The 19534-nt window shown below is 26.6% G+C and overlaps 2 protein-coding genes across 8 annotated transcripts in view; both read right to left on the reverse strand.

The window, feature by feature from the left end:
- Positions 1-1032, reverse strand: part of LOC106787205 (ejaculatory bulb-specific protein 3-like) — a 4207-nt gene extending 3175 nt beyond the window's left edge. Inside the window, exon 1 of the mRNA XM_014749378.1 lies at positions 944-1032. The gene's annotated coding sequence lies outside the window, so the exon portion shown is untranslated. The remainder of the gene's footprint in view (positions 1-943) is intronic.
- On the reverse strand, positions 803-19534 carry LOC106787203 (aldehyde dehydrogenase, dimeric NADP-preferring). Of its 7 annotated transcripts, XR_001381754.1 has the most exons (14): positions 19339-19534; positions 15428-15563; positions 8818-8858; positions 8503-8646; positions 8330-8425; positions 8014-8235; positions 7768-7931; positions 7436-7666; positions 7158-7358; positions 5603-5718; positions 3994-4109; positions 2565-2700; positions 2263-2416; positions 804-1049 (listed from the first exon to the last, which is right to left on the reverse strand). XR_001381754.1 is itself a non-coding variant. In XM_014749372.1 (13 exons), the coding sequence occupies exons 1-13, from the start codon at positions 19339-19341 to the stop codon at positions 1023-1025; spliced, it is 1671 nt and encodes a 556-aa protein (XP_014604858.1). In that variant the 5' UTR covers positions 19342-19532; the 3' UTR covers positions 803-1022. The 7 variants fall into 7 exon arrangements, 6 of the variants coding, with proteins under 6 accessions (XP_014604858.1, XP_014604859.1, XP_014604862.1 ...); XM_014749372.1 differs by lacking the exon at positions 5603-5718 and having other exon boundaries at positions 803-1049; positions 19339-19532; XM_014749373.1 differs by lacking the exon at positions 3994-4109 and having other exon boundaries at positions 803-1049; positions 19339-19531.

Here is a 19534-nt window from a genome sequence, read left to right on the forward strand (position 1 = left end):
CAAGCCAAAAATGTGAGATAATTATATGTGATATAATGATAAGACATTGTAAAAAACTTTGTAAGTTGTGCAATAAAAACCTGATTATATATATAGTATATTATCATTTTGTAAATATAACATTATTTAATGAAAAGTTTCAAAATCAATTTTGCTCCTTTTTTTATGAATAAAAAACTAAATTTTTTATAATATCAATTCTATGTAAGAAAAGGAAACTTTTTAATTATTTTAACAAAAAAAAAATAATTATTTAGACTGATAGTACGAGCAAATCCGTTTAAATTAAATGAAGATATATTTACATTAAGAAATACTATTTGAATGATTGATGATTGGGATTTTATGAAGTAGAAATATTAATCAAAATGACTATCTTCTTAAAATATAATATCACACATTTTTACATACACCAAAAATATAAAATAATGAATATATTTTTGAAAAATAACAAATATTTTGTCTTACATTCTGGCAAAAAGCACAATACTATATATTCTATTAAATTATACCCCTAATTAAAAATGCTATTATATAATAATATCTCTATTATCTCATCACTTTTCCTCATCACCTTTCGATATAATTAATTCTTCTACAATTACTTACTAAGGCACGTTATATATCTGTTACGATGTAAAAAAAAACTAAAAAAAAAATGTAAAGAATAAAAAAAAAAAAAAGAAAAAAAAAATCATCGATCGTATTTATTTCTTTTCGTCCGATGGATTGAATTTTTTATTAAATCTTTTTTTTTTTAAAAAAAAACTAAAAAAAAAATGTAAAGAATAAAAAAAAAAAAAAGACAAAAAAATATGAACACAGCCTTCTAATTTAACTTCGTAGAAATATAAAAAAAAAAAGACTGTTAACTTAATAACGTGTAATCGCTTAAAAGTGTTTACTTAATATTTTACTTATAAAGTATAGCATTAAACGAAACCTTTTTGTTAACTAAAGTATACTTCGGTATCCATTTAGTACAAGGATCTTGATTTTTGACGATACCATAATTATTACTGTTACAGCTGGTCTTCATCGGAGAAATCCTGCAAATATTACGTATCTTGTTGAATATATGTTTTCATTAAATAATTTCAATAATAGTGTTAAAGTTATGATTACAACGATGTTGATTCCTCTTTTAAATACTGAAATAAATAATTAAAAAAGTTAAAAAAGACAAATGATGAGACACATAGCAAAAAATATTTTTGTTAATGTTAGAATAATTTTGAAAATTATATAGTTGTAAGCTTTGATTTCGTACGACATTGCTATAAAAAAAAAAACAGATATTTTATTAAAAGCCGACATATATTTCGAATTATTCTTCTAACCAATATTAGGCATTAAAAAGCAACGGAGTAACACTCCTCTGATATTCTGAAAAATACATTGAAACGATATGAATATGTATTATTTAATATCAAGTTTCCTTGTCTGCGTTTAGCATAACAATATCTAACTTCAAAGTTTTTAACAAAATTTTGGTTTTTTCTTATAGGATGGTGGTACTGGCCTATTACTTATTCACTTGACCCTTCAATAATTACAACGTTTATTACCTGAAAATATTACAATAACAAATTTTTTCATTCATATACTTTGATATAATACTATAAAATAACATTGTGCGTATACATAAATACAGTATATCTCATTTAATATACTTATAAGTGTATGTGAACTACTGCGGCATGTGTTTTAAATGTTACATTTAAAAAGAAAAACAATAATAAATGAAATAGTTAAATAAAAAAAAATAAAAAAACAAAAATCTGTTACAGAAACTAATAATACAGCAAGTAATTGAATTGTATAGATTTATAAAATACTTTGTACATAGATCTACCAACCACCAATTCTATTGGGTATAAAAATCTTCTGTGTGAATATTGATCGCAATATCAAATTTAATTTTAACACATTCCCTGACATACCGTTTTTTGGAGACTTCCCGTTCAGACCATATGCGCCCCATGCTTTACAATTGTATTATTTTGTTTCTGACGTATGCCTTACCAAATGGCTTGAACGGAAAGTTCAGCGAGGGGCGCATACGCCCCACGCGGCAGGGAACGTGTTAATGTAGGATTAAGCAATATATTGAGAACAAATAATAAAATGATTAACGTATGATTAAATAATTAAAAAAATCAACATTAAGTGTATAAACATTTAGTGTCTAGCTTAATTTACAATGTATATTGCGTGTAAACGTATAATAAAATGTAATTAAGCTCTAGCTGTCTTTTGTACCTTAAGAGCAGCTTTGACACCAAAAGTAGCGAGTACACCTAGTCCAAACATTATCAAATGCGGCAAATACTTTATTCCTGGTACGTCGGGTCTTTTGGCCACCAACATTTGCAGTAAACTTAATTTTCTATCAGTGTAAGGTGGATAACGACATCTACAAATGATATATTACATATATAAATCAATATACCTTTATTAAAATACTTTATCTACCAAATGTAATAAAAAATAATCAATCATGAACGATAGATAAAGTATTAAAAATAAAGGATTTTTATTATTAAATAAAATCTGTATCTTACGATGCCAACTTTTCCCCAATAATGTTGAAATTTTTAATAAGACATCCCTTTTTATGCACAAATGTATCAAAACTGTATTTTCCATGATAAGCACCCATACCTGAATTACCGACTCCACCGAACGGTAATGTGTCAACTAAAACAGTATATATATAAAAAAATTAATATTTGAAATTAGTGATTTACAAAACTACAATAAATAATAATTATTACAAATAATATTAAATTGTCTATAACTATAGATATACGAATAATAAGCAAAATAGATTTCAAATAACAATAATACCTAGAACACAAAATATTACTGAAAATGTATCATGTACAGCCATAGCTTTAATGCATGCAACATAAGATATACAGGATATCTGAGGTTTTTCAATAATATTCAAAAGTTACAACACGAATTGTAAATCATCTAATTTCTTGTACAAAATACCCAATACTCAAGTGAATGTAGTCCTAACACTGGACGAAATATAAATGCACATTCGAAAACACCAAGCGACATGGTACTCTTCTGCCAAGAAATCTGCATTGATACTCTTTTAAAACAATCATACACATTAGAAATGTCCGTATATTCTTGGTTTTTAAATACTTTCGACATTTCTATCAGTAGTATTCCGCAAAGAAACTTAAAAAAACTGATATCGATTAGAATTCGCTAAATCACTTCAAATTAGTAAATATCTTAAATAAACGTAAAAAAAAATAAACATAATCGACTGAAAATTTAAGAACGATCCTATTGCCCAATAAATGTGAACATTTACAATTGATATCAGGACTCATTAATAAAGTTTGAAATGACCTATGTTTATATAACATTTTTTCTTTATTTCCGTGCATAACATACCTTAAAACCATTTGACTGGAAAACCTTAGACACCCTGTATAAATATTTCTCATTGTAGAAAGCAAAATTAGTAATACTATCTTAATTTAACAAAACTTTTTTAAAAAACACTAGAAAATAGTCTGATTCAATTCTTACCTCAAATTGAAAATTTTATCTACATATATAAAGGACATTTCAAAATATGTGGGCATAATTTCAGGGGTAATGTCAACAATTCGCTAAAATAAGAAAAAAAATTCATATAATCATAAGACTTTTTTACCGAATTATAGCCGATTTTGTATCGTATGAGTTGTTACATAATTTTCATAGAAACTATTCGAAAATACGAGATGTTGTTTAAATTCGCCGTAAAGCTATATAAATTACTGAAAGACAATAAGCAGCTATAATTTGAAAACCAAATGATATCAGATATATGATTATTTTAACTAGTTTTTTTATTTTAAGCATACTGAAATACTACCCCTAAAGTTATTCTTACATATTTAGAAACAATTTGTGCATATTTCCTATATATTTAGACATTTAATACACACAAGTGATTTATATATGATATTGAGTAAATACCTGCTGCGTGCAACATTATTTCATTAACACCAACACCACCACTAGAAGTATTGGCAAGAATCATAGATATATTTTCCTTATTTGCGCTAAATATATACATTGCTAATGGCTTCTCCCTGTATCATATATAATAAAGAAAATTATATTTACATACATATATATATACATGTATATAAACAAATAAATCTGTTGTAATAACTGTACATAAATATATTCGCATAATAAAACATGTTTAAAATATTAATATATTAATATTAATTTTTTACCCTACATATAGATTAAAACTTTTATCTTCTATTATCTTTTAAATATCATATTTTATTAAAGTAATTAATATTACGGTATTGAAAGCATGAAAATATATCTACAATAGTGTAATATCTATTTAAACATTACATATAATTTCTATATCCCCTTCCCCCTATATTCATGCAATTATCAATATATGCATATATACAAATAAATTTACTGCTGTAAAATTAAACCCTTCACCAAGTTTCATTTGAAATGTTGCATTTGAAATACTAGAAATATTTACAACCGTTTACGACATTAATAAAGTTATTAATGAAAAGAAAGAATAAAAATAAAACATTAATAAAAGCAGATAAATACGTATTTACTTACTAATGTTATCTCATTGTTCTAAGTTTCTTATTTTTTAATTTACTCTATGAAATAGGGTCGTGCATTAAGTGTATATAAAAATATACTAGTCACAAGTGCACTTAATCTCTTACAATTAGAGAAAATGAACAAATAAGTATAACAGATGTAATGATTATAATGTAATTTGCTGAATCTATAAGAAATTGTATATTATCAGTCAACCGTATTGTTGATTGATTCTAATAATTCGTAATTACGAATACATTCGATACAAAAGCAGAAAAATTTATCAATATATCATCACAACAAGAAACCTAAAAACATTTATAATTAATACACTTTTCTTCTGTGTAATTGTTCAGACAATTTACCAAATTCCAGGACTTGAAATATCTCACAAGAAGATACTACGGGGTGATGCAGGCGAGAATGCTAATGCCTACGCTACCACGCTACTTGATAAGTAGATGAATTTACAAAAATATAAACAACCAATCAAAACTTTAAAAGCTTTTTTCTCGAAATTGGCAGGCTAGCTCAATTTAATAGTTTATTGCGAGAACACTTTAAAGGTATATTACTGATATACCAAGTCTTATACCAATCTAAAGGAAACACTCCGTAGTGTTTCCTTGACAGATGCATTTTCAATGATACGAATTAATGTTCCATGCGATACTTTTTTGTTAATAAAATATTAATAAATAATTTTATTTCTATTTTCAATCGTAACAACAAAGAATCCTACGTTCACGTATTACTTTCCTTTTGGAAGCAGTTGAAAATACAAAGAAATTATTTATTAATTTTATTCACAAGAGTATTTTTTATTCGAATCATCGAAAATAAAAAATTATTATATTAAGCAATATAATAATTAGGTAAAACTTTATATATATATACTTATAACAGAAACTTCACTACCCATTCCTAAGCAAATAAGCAAAGAGTAATTCAAGATTTATCAAATGTACATCTACTACCTAATAACCTGACTCACCACTATATTGCAATATTGTATCGTTGACACAGACTGATCCGCTATTAGTTTGACTTATAATTAAATTTTGTACTCCTTTGTCCTTGGAAAAGATGTATAGTACAAGCGGGGCATCGCTAAGTATTAAAAAGTGGTCATTGTGTATTGTTTATCAAAGGAATATAATATATACTTGCAGATGTATCGTGTTTATGAAAGGTTGCACTATATAATTTATGCAATTATAATAGATAAATATTATCCTAAACGAATTACTACCAAAGTAACAAAGATACTCTGGATGGTCATCAAACATATTTAAATTCAAAAAATTTACATGTACTAAGAAATATTTGTCTTTATTTGAATCAAAGAAATTGTTAATTTGAAATGAACAAAATAATTTACCGTTCAAATATTTCTTAACATCTTGACTGCCACGCCGAAATCACATGTCTCACTCAGGACACTATGGGAGTATTTTTATTATTCAAAGCATATAATAGCAAAATAGTCATAAATTGATGATATAAGACAACATTCCTACCCAACGTTTATCTTATTGGTGGTCATGGGTGACCACCGTGATGCCTTGGTGATGCTTGATAACGACAAATTTAACAAAGTTTCATTTATTTTCACAAATTATTCGCATTCGTTATTTCATCGTAAACGAAACGTCCAGAATATATTGGTGAAACGTGTAGAAGATATTAGTAAACAGTATTTTCTCATTTTATATATAATAGTAAGATATGTGTGTTCCATCAAATTTTGGAAAAGGTTGAGGAATTTGTTGCAACGAATAATTCCTGACCGATTACAACATAGCAAAATGTGCTGTAGATTTATCAGATCAAATGATAGTATATTTCACACCACACAGAAAAACCTTCAAGTGGTATGTATATAAAATTATTTTTAGAGTTATTATTAAATACAGCACTTTCAAATGCAATGATACTCTATAAACTAGCAACGAAAACAAAAATCAAGGTATCAGAGAATTTAGAATGGCACTTGCAATGCATCTTACACAGTGCCATGCACCAGAGCCGTCAGATACACTTATTCGACAAAGATTGTAGTACGAAATGCAAAAGAAAGAAGGTAAAGCATACCTGACACGAAAATTTTGCAGAGAGTGTTATAAAAAAATAGGTTAAACTGTTAGATCAAAAATTGCTAAAAATTGAACCAGAAAGGTGACCACCTACTGTCCAGATTACATTGATGAGCCACATTTATGTTTAAAGTGTTTTAACACAGTGCATCATTAGATGCAAAATCTGTTCTAATATTTTATTTATTGATGTTCTAATAAAAATTTTTAAATGTTCAATGGGGCATTTTTTATTTCAAAGTATCTTCTATTTATCAGTTATATATTCAAAACGTACTAATTGACAATTTTTATTCAATCTTTGCAATTATAAAAAGTTCAAATGCTCCAGTCACCAATGACCACCGTGGCATTACTGGAAAAACCATGACCGGTCATATATGATCAACATGGCAGTCAAAGTGTTAAATGTATCTTCTGAAAAGTCCCTGTATTATTATGTTTAATACTCACCGACTGTTAATAAAACGAATAGCTTCGTAAGCATTATCAACATTAATAATTGGCAAAATCGGTCCAAAAATTTCATCTTGCATAACTGGATCAGTAGACCTTACATCGATAAGTACTGTTGGAGAAATATACTTTTCTGCGAGATCGTAGTCACCACCTATTGCTACTTTTCCATTGCCTGATAAATAATTCTTTAAACGCCTATGTAGAGAACATATAATATAACTTACTTAGTAGAACTTACAAATTCAATCAATTTCAAATACATTTATACTTACTGCAAATGATTTTCATTAATAATACGACAAAAATCAGGACTTTCTTTAGGATTATCTCCATACCACTCTTTCAAGATCTTTCTAGCTTCTTCCAAAAATTTATTTTGAACTTCCGTGGAACACAATACGTAGTCAGGTGCAATACAAGTTTGTCCAACATTGATGAACTTCCCCCATAATATTCTCTTTGCGGCTATACATACGTCTGCCGAATTATCTATGTAAACAGGACTAAAAGAATAATGATATATGAAATTGAAATATATACAAAGTATTTAATACAAACTCCAAATTTTATGTATTAAATTTAACATTATATTTTACAATCGTACCTTTTACCACCTAATTCTAAAGTAACAGGCGTCAAGTATTTGCTAGATGCTTCACGAACTATTTTACCAACGTTAGTAGAACCAGTATAAAATATATAATCAAATCTTTGTTTAAGTAGTTCAGTCGTTTCTGCTACACCTCCTGTTATAACGCGGTAACACTCCTATTTGAAAAGTAAATAAATTTACAGTAAAAAGAAACTCCCCTTAAAATAAATATTCAATAAAACGTTCCACAATACGCACTGTATCTAAATATTTTGGAATTATTTCTGCCAAAAGATTAGCAGTAGCTTGTGCAATTTCCGAGGGTTTAATAATAACACAATTTCCAGCTGCTATAGCACCAATCAAAGGTGCCAAGATCAATTGTACTGGATAATTCCATGCTCCTATGATGAGAACAACACCATAAGGATCTTTCTGTATTTCAACGCCATCGAGTATATTCACTATTGCTTTAGCAGGCTAAAAAACGAGTATTTTTTTTAAACATATATACATGTATATATTTTTTTTGTAACATATTTCATTTTAAACAATAAACAATTTCTTCTAATACCTTTTCTGGAGCAGCCCAATCTTTTATGTTATAAATCATGTGCTTAATATCTTGTATAGTATAATTAATTTCTAAAATCATAGACTCAAATTTACTCTGGAAAAAGAACAAACGAATATATGATTAAAAATAAATAACTCTATAAAGCAATGAATAATGTTATTAATTTTTACCCGTCTTAAATCTGTTGCCAATGCGGATAAAAATTTAGGTGTGCACTCCTCCATCATTCTAATCATTTGTCTTAATTGCTTTATTCTCCATGCCAATGGTCTTGTTTTACCACTAAAAAATGTATCTCGCATGCTTTGTACAATCTAAAAAAGATTCGTTACAGGAATTGAATATTAAATTAAAATTACATAATATTCTTATCAATACATAAAGAATAATTTTCTGTTATATCTTCTTTATATATATATAGTTAATATCGAAGTAAACTTCGTTATAAAGATATCAAATAAAGAATACTCCGAACAATAACTTACATCAGCATAATTGGCTGTTACCATTTTTCCATTAATTTGTGCTAAAACAGAAAAAAGAATAAGAAGATTGATTTTTATAACTTACATTATTTTTCATAAATAAGCGTAATCTTAAACTTTGTACTTCGACCCTGATCTTAAATAAAAAGTTTGATAACCAAAATAAAGCAACTTATTCGGTGAAGGAATAATTAATCAGCAAAATATACTTAATCAGACTTTTATTGAAGAGAATCAAGTTTTTTCAAGGTTGATTGCAAAAACATTATTTTATAAAAATCACAATTAAGAAATGTCAACAATACAAAATATAAGGATACATTGTAAGATATAAATAAAATATAAAATCACAAAAATATGTCTAATAACATTATTCAAAACTTTGTAATATAAAAATATTCAATTTAATAACTTGATTGATCTATGAACTACGCTTTGATAACTATCAAATGATAACTATCTATTTGAATGATAAAAATCTATCTCTACACGTGTAGAATTCACTAATATTTTAATTAATTAAATGATATAGCAAATGAATGCATATAGATGTCCAGTGATAAAATATAACATATACAATGCATTATATTATAAGGTTCAGTATATAAAGCTAATAGAAATGCATAAAGAAATGTATAAAAATAACATTATTATAACATTATTAACATTTAAAATTAAATAAGAATATTTGATATCTAATTTAAAAGCAATATTAAGAAATATATTCGCAAAGTGGGAAATCTTTTTAATGTAATACGTAGGTATTCCTAAATGTGGAATTTTATAGAACGATTAAGAGCATTAAGAAGACTGATAATAAGAAATCAGTTATTAATATACTTTTCTTTCTCAATGTTCAGCTATAATGTATGTCGCTTGAGAAATTCATTTTCATTACTAGAGGAAGTCATAATTCATGCAATAACTTATATAAATTCTATGGAAACCTGGTATCAAATTTATAATAAATATTAGAGGAATACAGATAAACTATAATGTATTTTACATTAGAAATTCATTAGTTGAAAATAACAACTTATTTTTTAATACAATTCAGAGACTTGGTTTCTCATTTTCCTCAAGCTAATAAAAAAAACGCAACAAATAATAGTATTTTAAAGAATTCAATTTTGTATATAGAAAAATAATAATTCGTAGTAAACATCTATTATAAATGACATTGATGATTATGAAAGAGAGCAGATAAATCATTAATTAATTTAGATATTACTGTGTTCATCAATACTATTAACCATTCTGTAAAATTCCACATTAAAAAATGCACATCGCATTAAAAATAGCTCCCATCCTTTGAACATTCGATTATACTCTTCTAGATAGACTTGATACGTACAGTGAGAAATAAATATAAAAATATGATGTAAACCATATATAAATATGTTTTCTTAATTTCATTAAATTCCAGACAGTTAAGCTGCGATATATGAGATAAGATCAAAACTTGTTCTCTTATATAAGAGTTTACATGTATAAAATTTATATTTGGTTTATTTTGTAAAGCTAAGTCTATTTATTAGTCCAATAGGCTATAAATAAATAATTAAGTAAATAAATTTATCTACATATTTATTTAATTAATCTCATGGTATAAGATATTTTTTTTTAAACTACAATCACACTATTCCAATAATTATCCAAAAATAATAATATTCCAATAGAAAATATCAGCCATTTGTAAAGATAACTATTTTTAACAATCTTTTTTAACTGATTATTTAAAATTGTTAATATGCAATTTATACGTAGTTTAAACAAAATAATATTATATACGACAAATATATGGCAACAGAACGATACAAAGAGTCATGAGATCAACTAAAAATAAAGAAAAACAGCTGGATAAAAATCTAATCATTCTGAAACGAATGGATAAATTGTGACGTAAAAAAGAAACAAAGTCCAGAAACGAGAAGTAATTGAGATTATTTTTAAAATTTATTGAAAGAATAACACAACACTTACCCATAATGTGATTGAATTAATTATTTTCTATAAAATGGTAAAAATCCGATGAATCGTCCGATGAAAAAAAAACCGAAAAAACTGTAAAGAATTACTGAATAAATCACATATATGATATGTCGATCTTACCCAAGGATACGATACAATGAAAAAGAACTCGAATAAACGACAACAAAACTGTCCCACTACTTTTTTTCTTTCAATATTTCTTTCCTTATCTATTCCTCTCTCTTTCTCTCTCTGCTTATCTCAGTCCTTCCACATAACTAAAGGAAATTGAGAGATACTTTCATAATATATCTACTGTTTATAACTCGCCTACCACTCCTGTCTATCCCTCTCTCTCTCTCTTTATAAACGTTTTTTATTTACCACATTTCTTTTCTGCCATCTATCTATATATATATATATTTTCTTCTCTTTTTCTCTCTCTCTTTCTCTCTCAAATTCATTATTTGCTTCAATCTTTACGCAATGTTACCGTCCTCGTCGCTAGATGTCAGAATCGTCGTACTGTTTCATAATCCTCCTCACGAAGCTATACTATATATAGCGCTATATACTATATATATATACTATATATATATATATATTATATAGCTATATATTATATAGATATATATTATATAGGTATATATTATATAGATATATATTATATAGGTATATATTATATAGTTATATATTAATTATAAATATGTCCTATACGTGTATATGCAGTATGAAAGGATGATTTCTATTGCCACTAGAGAGCGCGTCGATTCGATGGGTCAGATTTTCAAATATATATAGTTGCATCTTTAACTTAGGAAAAAAATAGATAAATAAGTTGACGAAGTAAATAAAAAATTATAAACTAAAAAAAATGGAATAATTGCTTATGATATCACAAAGTCAAGAAAAAATAACAATAGCATGAAAAAAATGTCGATAAATCATCCTATATATCTGTAAAAAAATTGTAAAATAGAATCAATTTATCTTTAACTCAATTATTCAGTATAAAAATGAATAATAATGCATGTAAAATGTAATTACCACTTACATTAAGCTTAGACAGTAAACCACAAAATCAACAATATAAAATAACCTGTTGAGCTGTAAGAAAAATAATCGATTAATTAATCATAATTAACGGTAACTCCCAAACACCACCGCCGTCCTCGTGAAGAATTATCGTACCGAAATAAACATTTGGTAGTGTTTTATAGAATATAAAATATAATTAATCAACAGGATTACATCTTGTTAATGTTAACAAAATTTTTGTAAACTTATAAATAAAAGAAACTTATAAAAAAAAATTACTTTCCATCAAAAATAGAACACTAACCCACCAGATTAACAGCTGATAACACTACTACCTACGCTATTGCGTCAATTGATAAACAATTGAATTTACAAGAAGATAAGCACATATGTAAAAAAAGCAAATTTTGGAAGCTTTTTTCTCAAAATTGGCCGACCAGTTCACCGAAATATTTTACTGTGAGAATACCTTAAAGGTATTGATATACCGAAGCTCGTAAAAATCCGTTGGGGTTCAACTGTTTTTTCTTCTTGTAAGAGATTTGTATTAAAAATATTTGCTAGTCCTAATTTTTTGCAAGTTTAGAAGTCAAGAAAATAAATAAAGCATTAGAAATAAAAGAAATTAAATAGATGAAACAAATATTAAAGATCTTTAGATTGAAAAGTAGATTTCCAAAGTCACAATGCTATCACATGTTGATACCATTAAAAAATCAAGTGCAAAGTTCTTTTATAGAAAGTGCGTTGAAGAAGAAAATGAGTTGGTGTATAAATACACTTGAAAAAAAAAATGTAAAAATTTTATTTATAGTATTTTTGCTTATTTTTGTATTATACATGATAGTTCAACATACAAACTATCTCATAATGATAGAATTTAGTCCTTAAATAATTTATACATTCAAAATAGCAGTACCATGAAAGACTTTGTTTAATACACAGCATGCAAGACAAATACGAGAACAATAAATACTATATGCCTTAAACGAATACTCTGATAAAATATTTGGAGAAAGTAAATCCTACCAAATGCGTTGTAACATGGTGTATGAGCAGTCTCCACGAGAATTTTCACACAATGATGATTTTTGTCAACATCTTTATGTCGGTTAACATCCATCTCAACAGATGTACTATTAGACAGAGTTGATATTGTTTCCATTGCAAAAATCGGATACAAAGGAATACACTATCTATTAAATTGTAAAATTAAATCAAAAAATTAATATACTTGCTGGTTTTTTTCTCATTAAACATTAAATTAATTTGATAGATGCTATATTAATGAACATATATAACAAAAAAAATTATTAACATATTTACATATGGTTTATAAAAAATATACTTATATCAATATGTTATAATATATTATACATATGTAAATATGTATACGTCTACTATTATGAATTTTTCTTTGAAAATGTAATAATGATACCATATAAATTTTACCTTATTTTTGCACAAAATCAACTACTTATTGTATCATTATAATTTGATACTTATGAAAATATGTATATGTGTACAGATTGTGCTGCAGAGATATAAACAATTACAGAAGTTTAATAATTTAAAAAAATGAGAAATAAATCATTTTTTAAAGTACAGAGAAGAAAGCATTTTATTTAAAGATAACAACAGTCGATGTTGAACTTGTATTGAAATAATTTTTGAGTGGCCACAAAACAATCGTTATTTTTGTTCTACACTTTAGCAAACAAACGTTACACACTGGTCCAATGCTTCATACTTATTAAATGCTGAAAACAGTGTAGATAGTCGAATTATCCCTACCACTCTGATGTATGGGAAAATCGATTTTTGTAAACGTTCGTTCCTCTGCTGCACCCTATATAAATATATAATATATATGCAGGTAATCACCGAAGAACACGGTACTTAAAGAACACAAATGCCTTCCCCTGAATTACACGGTTTAAAACTACACGATTTTAGAATAACTCTTTTGAAAAAGAATAAAATACATATATTATTTGATATATAAAATTATTTCCAAAAATGTCAGTTATGTTTGATAAAATATAGAGTTATGATCAAAGGCAAAATTGTTCAGGATTATAGGGGAATTATAACTTTTATCGCGAAATTATTAATTGTTCAAAGAAATATTTCGAAGATACGATTATTACTGCAATATCATCGATCTACTGGCAGATAATTTTGGACAAATTATGATTTCCTTCATTACGACGTAAATAACAATTATTATTTCACGTATCATTTCAAGTTTACCGTAGCGTAAAGATTGCGAAACGTTGATTTAGGTAACAAATATAAAATTTTTCTTTTCTCCTAAAATTTTCTTATTTTTTAATAACCGAATAGAGCCATGAGTGACCTGAGTGTAAAAAAAAATAAGTAGTTTCAATTACTCAAAATTGGTATCATGATATTCACTTATAGCGTTCTTAACCATATGTTTAAGCTTAAAAGTGAAAGTTGTAGGGATTACATTCACCGCATATTTCAAGAAATGCCAATTATAAGTAAACCTCGGATTTAGATAAAAATATTATTACGATATACGTTCGAGAAAGTACTATGTTTTTGTGTATATATGTATGTTTGTGTATGTGCGTGCATAATATTTAAATATTTTGACAAACTTATGATTAATAAAATACAAATTAAATTCAAAAGAAATACAAATAAACTCGTTATCATTAACAAATATTTGGAAATATGATTCCCTACCTTGAAATATTTTCGTTGGACAATTGTAAATGAATAGAAAATTCTTGGTCAGTTTTTCTTTCACGACTATTCGATATTACGATATACGTCGAGTAAGAAAATGAAAATGCAAGGAAAATGACATTTCTCTCTTATTTGTAAAATCTAACATTATATTTAATTATTGTCTTATTTATGAAGTATATATATGGTCCTCCTCGTTTTACGTCATTTCACGTCCTTCCAACAAGAAAAAACTATTATCACATTGAATATACATGGAGGTATACTTCAATGGAAGACTTTTAACTATCACTTATACAACCCTGACAATTTTTCCTTTTAACCAAGTTTATAAGTGTGTATCACCTATCTTATTTTCAAACTAGTTATTAAATTAAATAATTCAACGAGAACAAATCTATTTGTCTGTTGTATTTGTGTGCATTTATATATCTGCGCGTGCCCGCGCGAGAGTACTTACGTGTTTAATTTATATGCACGTAAATATTAGTTAAATAATTACATAAAAATAAATCTCCGTTTATCTATTCGTATTCGCGTAAACATGCATATTTGTATATGCATTTATATGCCAAATCTTTTTTTTCTGGCACGTGCATATACGTACATTCTTACATGCCAAAATTTGTATTCATATTAATCCAAAATTACGTATTAATTGTTTAAGCTAATTTATACCTTATATCTACGAGAGTGGGTTGCGTTAAAGTTTTGAGTTTGATTGCGAAAAAAACAATTGTTTCTATGTTAAATTCAAAACTTTTCGACTCACCTTTAAACAATCCATCAAGAAACAATTAATCCGTCAGTTTGTTTGCATTTAGAGATGCGTGTGTATGTTTGCATATATGTTTGTTTGCATATTAAATTTTATTCCACTTACGTGAATCCGAAACCTCGATCACAGCTGCTTGAAGATCAATACGAGTAGTCTCATCTTCGGATGATACTGTTGACGTAATCATTTCATTCTTCAATTCATCGTCTATTTGTTTTGGTATATCTATGATAACTTCCGCCTATGAAAAAAGATTTACGTACGAACAAATGTTATTTAAAGAAAAAAAATTAATCATTCTTTTAATAAAAAGGAAAAACAAATGGAAATAAGCAGATAATTATGTAAGATAAATCAAAGTTATAGTCAAAGGTCAGGATGTTTTAATGGAAATGTAAAAAACCTCTTTTTCTTCTTCTTCTTTTTATCGTTTAAGGATGTTGGGAGGTACAATCGGAAGTGAAAGTGTTGAAAATTTAAAATTCATGAATATCTACGTTTTATAGCATGTTATGAAAAAAATTAATTATGTCAATGCTAAAAAAGAATGTATTATTAAAAAAAAAGCTATTTTATTAATAATGTTACATTTAATAAGAAATGATAAATATCATGAAAAATTTTAAATAACTTTCGATAAGGTGAATACACCTCGATTTTTTTATTTTATTATTTTTTTTACTTTACGGTATAAAAACAATTTTGATTTAAATATTACTTATTTTCAATCATTTTCAATGAAAAATATTTTGAATGTTAATTATTTAACGTTCTAAAAAAGAGAAAATGTGACAACACTGTTAATTTTTTAAGTTGACACTATTATGTTTTGTACAAGCTCTATCACATATATATATAAGTAATAAAGATAGAATTTTCTTTATTTCTATCTCGTAAAAGATACTCTAACTGCTTGTACTGCATATAAAACTCTATAGTCACATGTTTAGCTCTTAGCTGAATACAGTGTTGCCGCACTTTCTTATACACTAGTTGTTTTATCGAGTAAAAACCTGGTTTTCAGATTGTTTATAAATTTTTTCTCTATAACTGTGAAGTGACTGTCAATAAAACTGAGAAAAATCAGCTTAAAAAAGTTCAAGTTAGATAAAATAAAAATTTAGGATAATTGGTAGCTTTTGATCTTATATTATTTATGTGTTTAATCTGTTACGCGTGACTGAATCGCAATAAAACCACATCTAAAATAACAATTATTTAAATTGCAATAACTAAATAAAAATATTTGAAAATAATAATTTCGGATTAATTTTATATTTTTTTTTGGGTGGGTTGAAAAGTTTTGAGCCTGACATATAATAGAATAAATTTTGTTTTTCGGTCGCACTTCTATTTAAAAAACAAATAGAAGATTTTTTTACTTAATAAAATAAAAAAGAAAAATATTTGAAAACAATAATTTCAAATTATTAGCTTGTCCAATAAGGTCATGCGATTTTTTCATAAAATAAACGTGAGGCTCCAAACTTTTCAACTCATTCTTGTACAGATAGTTTTACTTTGATAATTCAAAATATCATCAATTGGACTTCAAATAATCTCCGGTTTATATTAAATTCACAAAACCAGTTTGGTAAGTTTCTTAATATAACGGACCTATATTACATTTATTCAAGATGACTATAAGAAATCGAAATTATATTTTCAGAAGTTTTTTTCTTCCAATATTATATTTAGGAATCTTAAATAAGAAGGAAAAACAAATTTAAATATAACAATTTTTCCATTAATTAAATATTTCTGACGCTAGACAGAGTAAGAAATAAAATCGTTTTTTTTTTATTCAATAACTCGTCATAATCTTTTTAACCGTTGATCTTTTATATACATTGTGCAACTTTGAATAACAAATATAAAGTATTAGTAACAGAATTATATGCAATCTGTTATGAAAACAGAAACAAATATTAATTAACACGTTTCAGTCTGATACGCAGATAAGATATTCTATATAAAAATAAAAATAAGAACGAAACAAATATAAAGAGAAATGAAAAAAATTAGATACCAAAAAAATTGTGGATCTCTTTCTCTATATATATATTTTTTTTTATTTTTTTTTTTTATTCCATCATTTAATGACACACCTACTAAGACGTAAGGCAAAGTTCAAGATCTACTGTAGTACTTGATATGTCTATAATAATTCATAGCAGCTTTTGCATAGATTTTTTTTTTAATTTTGGAATTAAATCATTTGAAATGAGTTATGACGATGAAAAATATTGTTTACGAGATTATTATTTCCTACAATGGAAAATGATATGTTGAATTGTCAGAGATACTGGGTACATAAGTCGTAAAATAGAGGCTATCGCTAATTACACGATATTATCATTTGAAATTATAATAAAACGAAATTTGTACTATATAAACGTTATCCAAGAAATTGTGTTATAAAAGTGTTTAGTGTATGTATCCAAGTAATATATATATTTAGAATATTTTTGAAATAAAAGAAATGTAATATGAAAGAATTAGAAGAGAATTAAATTTGATAGAAAAATGTGTGTTCTATGAAGGTTATCCAAGTTGGTTATAATACTATCGTATTATAGGACAGGATTTCTCAAACTTTTCCACATAACGAGCCATTTTACCCGAGCAATAATCGGTCGCGACATTTTGAAAGGTCCTGTTATAGGAGCAACTGTTAAAATTTTTGCACTGTACTTTCGAAATACTGTTTTATAAAAGGATTGAGTGTATATACCTATATTTATGTTGAAATAAAAATGTAATATATTTTTTATTATTTGACAAGAATTAAGTTTATAGACTAAATTTTGGTTAGATAAAAAATTAGAAGTTTCAGTTATTTAAAGAAATCAATTTACAATAATATCGTATTATAGGATAGCTATGGCAATTTTTATATCATGTTGCACAATAATCGAATGCAATAATTGAAAACTTGGAAACTCACGCTATCGCTTCGATAATCTACGACAAAGTATTAGTAAATTTTGTTTTCGCGAGAATGTAGTCAAATGGACGTATGTATCTATAATTAGTCGAATTTCTCGATGATATTATTTTCATTACGTGTCGGAAAGGATCCCGAATAGAATTTGATGCAAGATAATTTAATCAAATTACATTCACGCGCACAAGTCGGACGCAGGTGTCGCGTGTCTGCGGTTTTTATTCGTGCAATCTCTTGCGGTGCAATTGTACGAATTACATCTTACGCAAATTGGTTTCTCGAGAAAATCTAAGCGAACGTTATTTTTCTGTCGCGTTAATTATTTGTCTTTAAAAAATAAATTTAAAAATAACAAATAAATATTCTTCCGCGACGAGAATGTAAATGAAAGTAAACATTGAAAAAGACAAAGAGAAAGAGTATCGATCAGAGTTTATTTTATAATTTACCATTATTTCGTAAAATGAATTTTGTAAAAGAAGAATCATTAAATAATTATTCAAATTGCAATCGATTAAAAATACCATTTAACACATCCGATTGTCTATATCAGGTTTTATATATCTACATGTTAATATATTCGTTCAACTTTACCCTCTAATATTTATAGGTATGTAAATATATATCTTTGGTCTCCCCTTCTTCTTTCATGCGCTTTATAAATTCTATCGTTATCCATTTAGAAATTTACATTTTACCAATACGACAACGACTAGAATCATAAATAAATCATTCATTTCTAATATTAGACCTTTACTCATCGAACAGATTATTTACAAATTATTTTTCTTCTAAATAAAAAACAATATTATTTATAAATTAATGTTCATTATATCAATCATAACATCACGTAATTTGAGAGTGGGGAGGGGCTAGAAAAAATCAAAGCAAATTCACATAATAATTTTGTTCGAATCCACCAATACGAATGATTTAGAATACTTAATTTAATCAAAACAATGATGACCGTAACAATGACGTTGCATTTAAAATTTGTATCCGTGGATAAAAGGGGAAAAAAAAACAAAATTGAAAGAGATTATGAAAAAAATACAATTAATTTACATACCATTTTTAAAATATCGTTTTTGTGACCACGTCCTTGAAGAATTCTCAAAACTGGTGTTGGTTAGACGCTCCGTTAGATTCACGATCTCGATTTACAGACTACAGAGTTGCACTGTGAGCACGCGGTGTGTTTACCGGTCGCTCGAGACCAACTTAAAACTAACTTAAAACAGGTTCGTAGAACACGTGTGTTGGGC

This window comes from Polistes canadensis, unplaced genomic scaffold, assembly GCF_001313835.1.
Source record: "Polistes canadensis isolate GaletaPanama2010 unplaced genomic scaffold, ASM131383v1 scaffold_95, whole genome shotgun sequence".
Lineage (NCBI taxonomy): Eukaryota > Metazoa > Arthropoda > Insecta > Hymenoptera > Vespidae > Polistes > Polistes canadensis.

Excerpts from the sequence above, each read along its gene's own strand:
- LOC106787203 (XM_014749372.1), bottom strand. Across the intron at positions 8,859-15,427 it reads GATCGAGGTTTCGGATTCAC|CACAAATTAATGGAAAAATG; the intron begins GTAAGTGGAATA and ends TTTCTGTTTTAG. Across the intron at positions 2,417-2,564 it reads ATTGGGGAAAAGTTGGCATC|ATGTCGTTATCCACCTTACA; the intron begins GTAAGATACAGA and ends TATCATTTGTAG.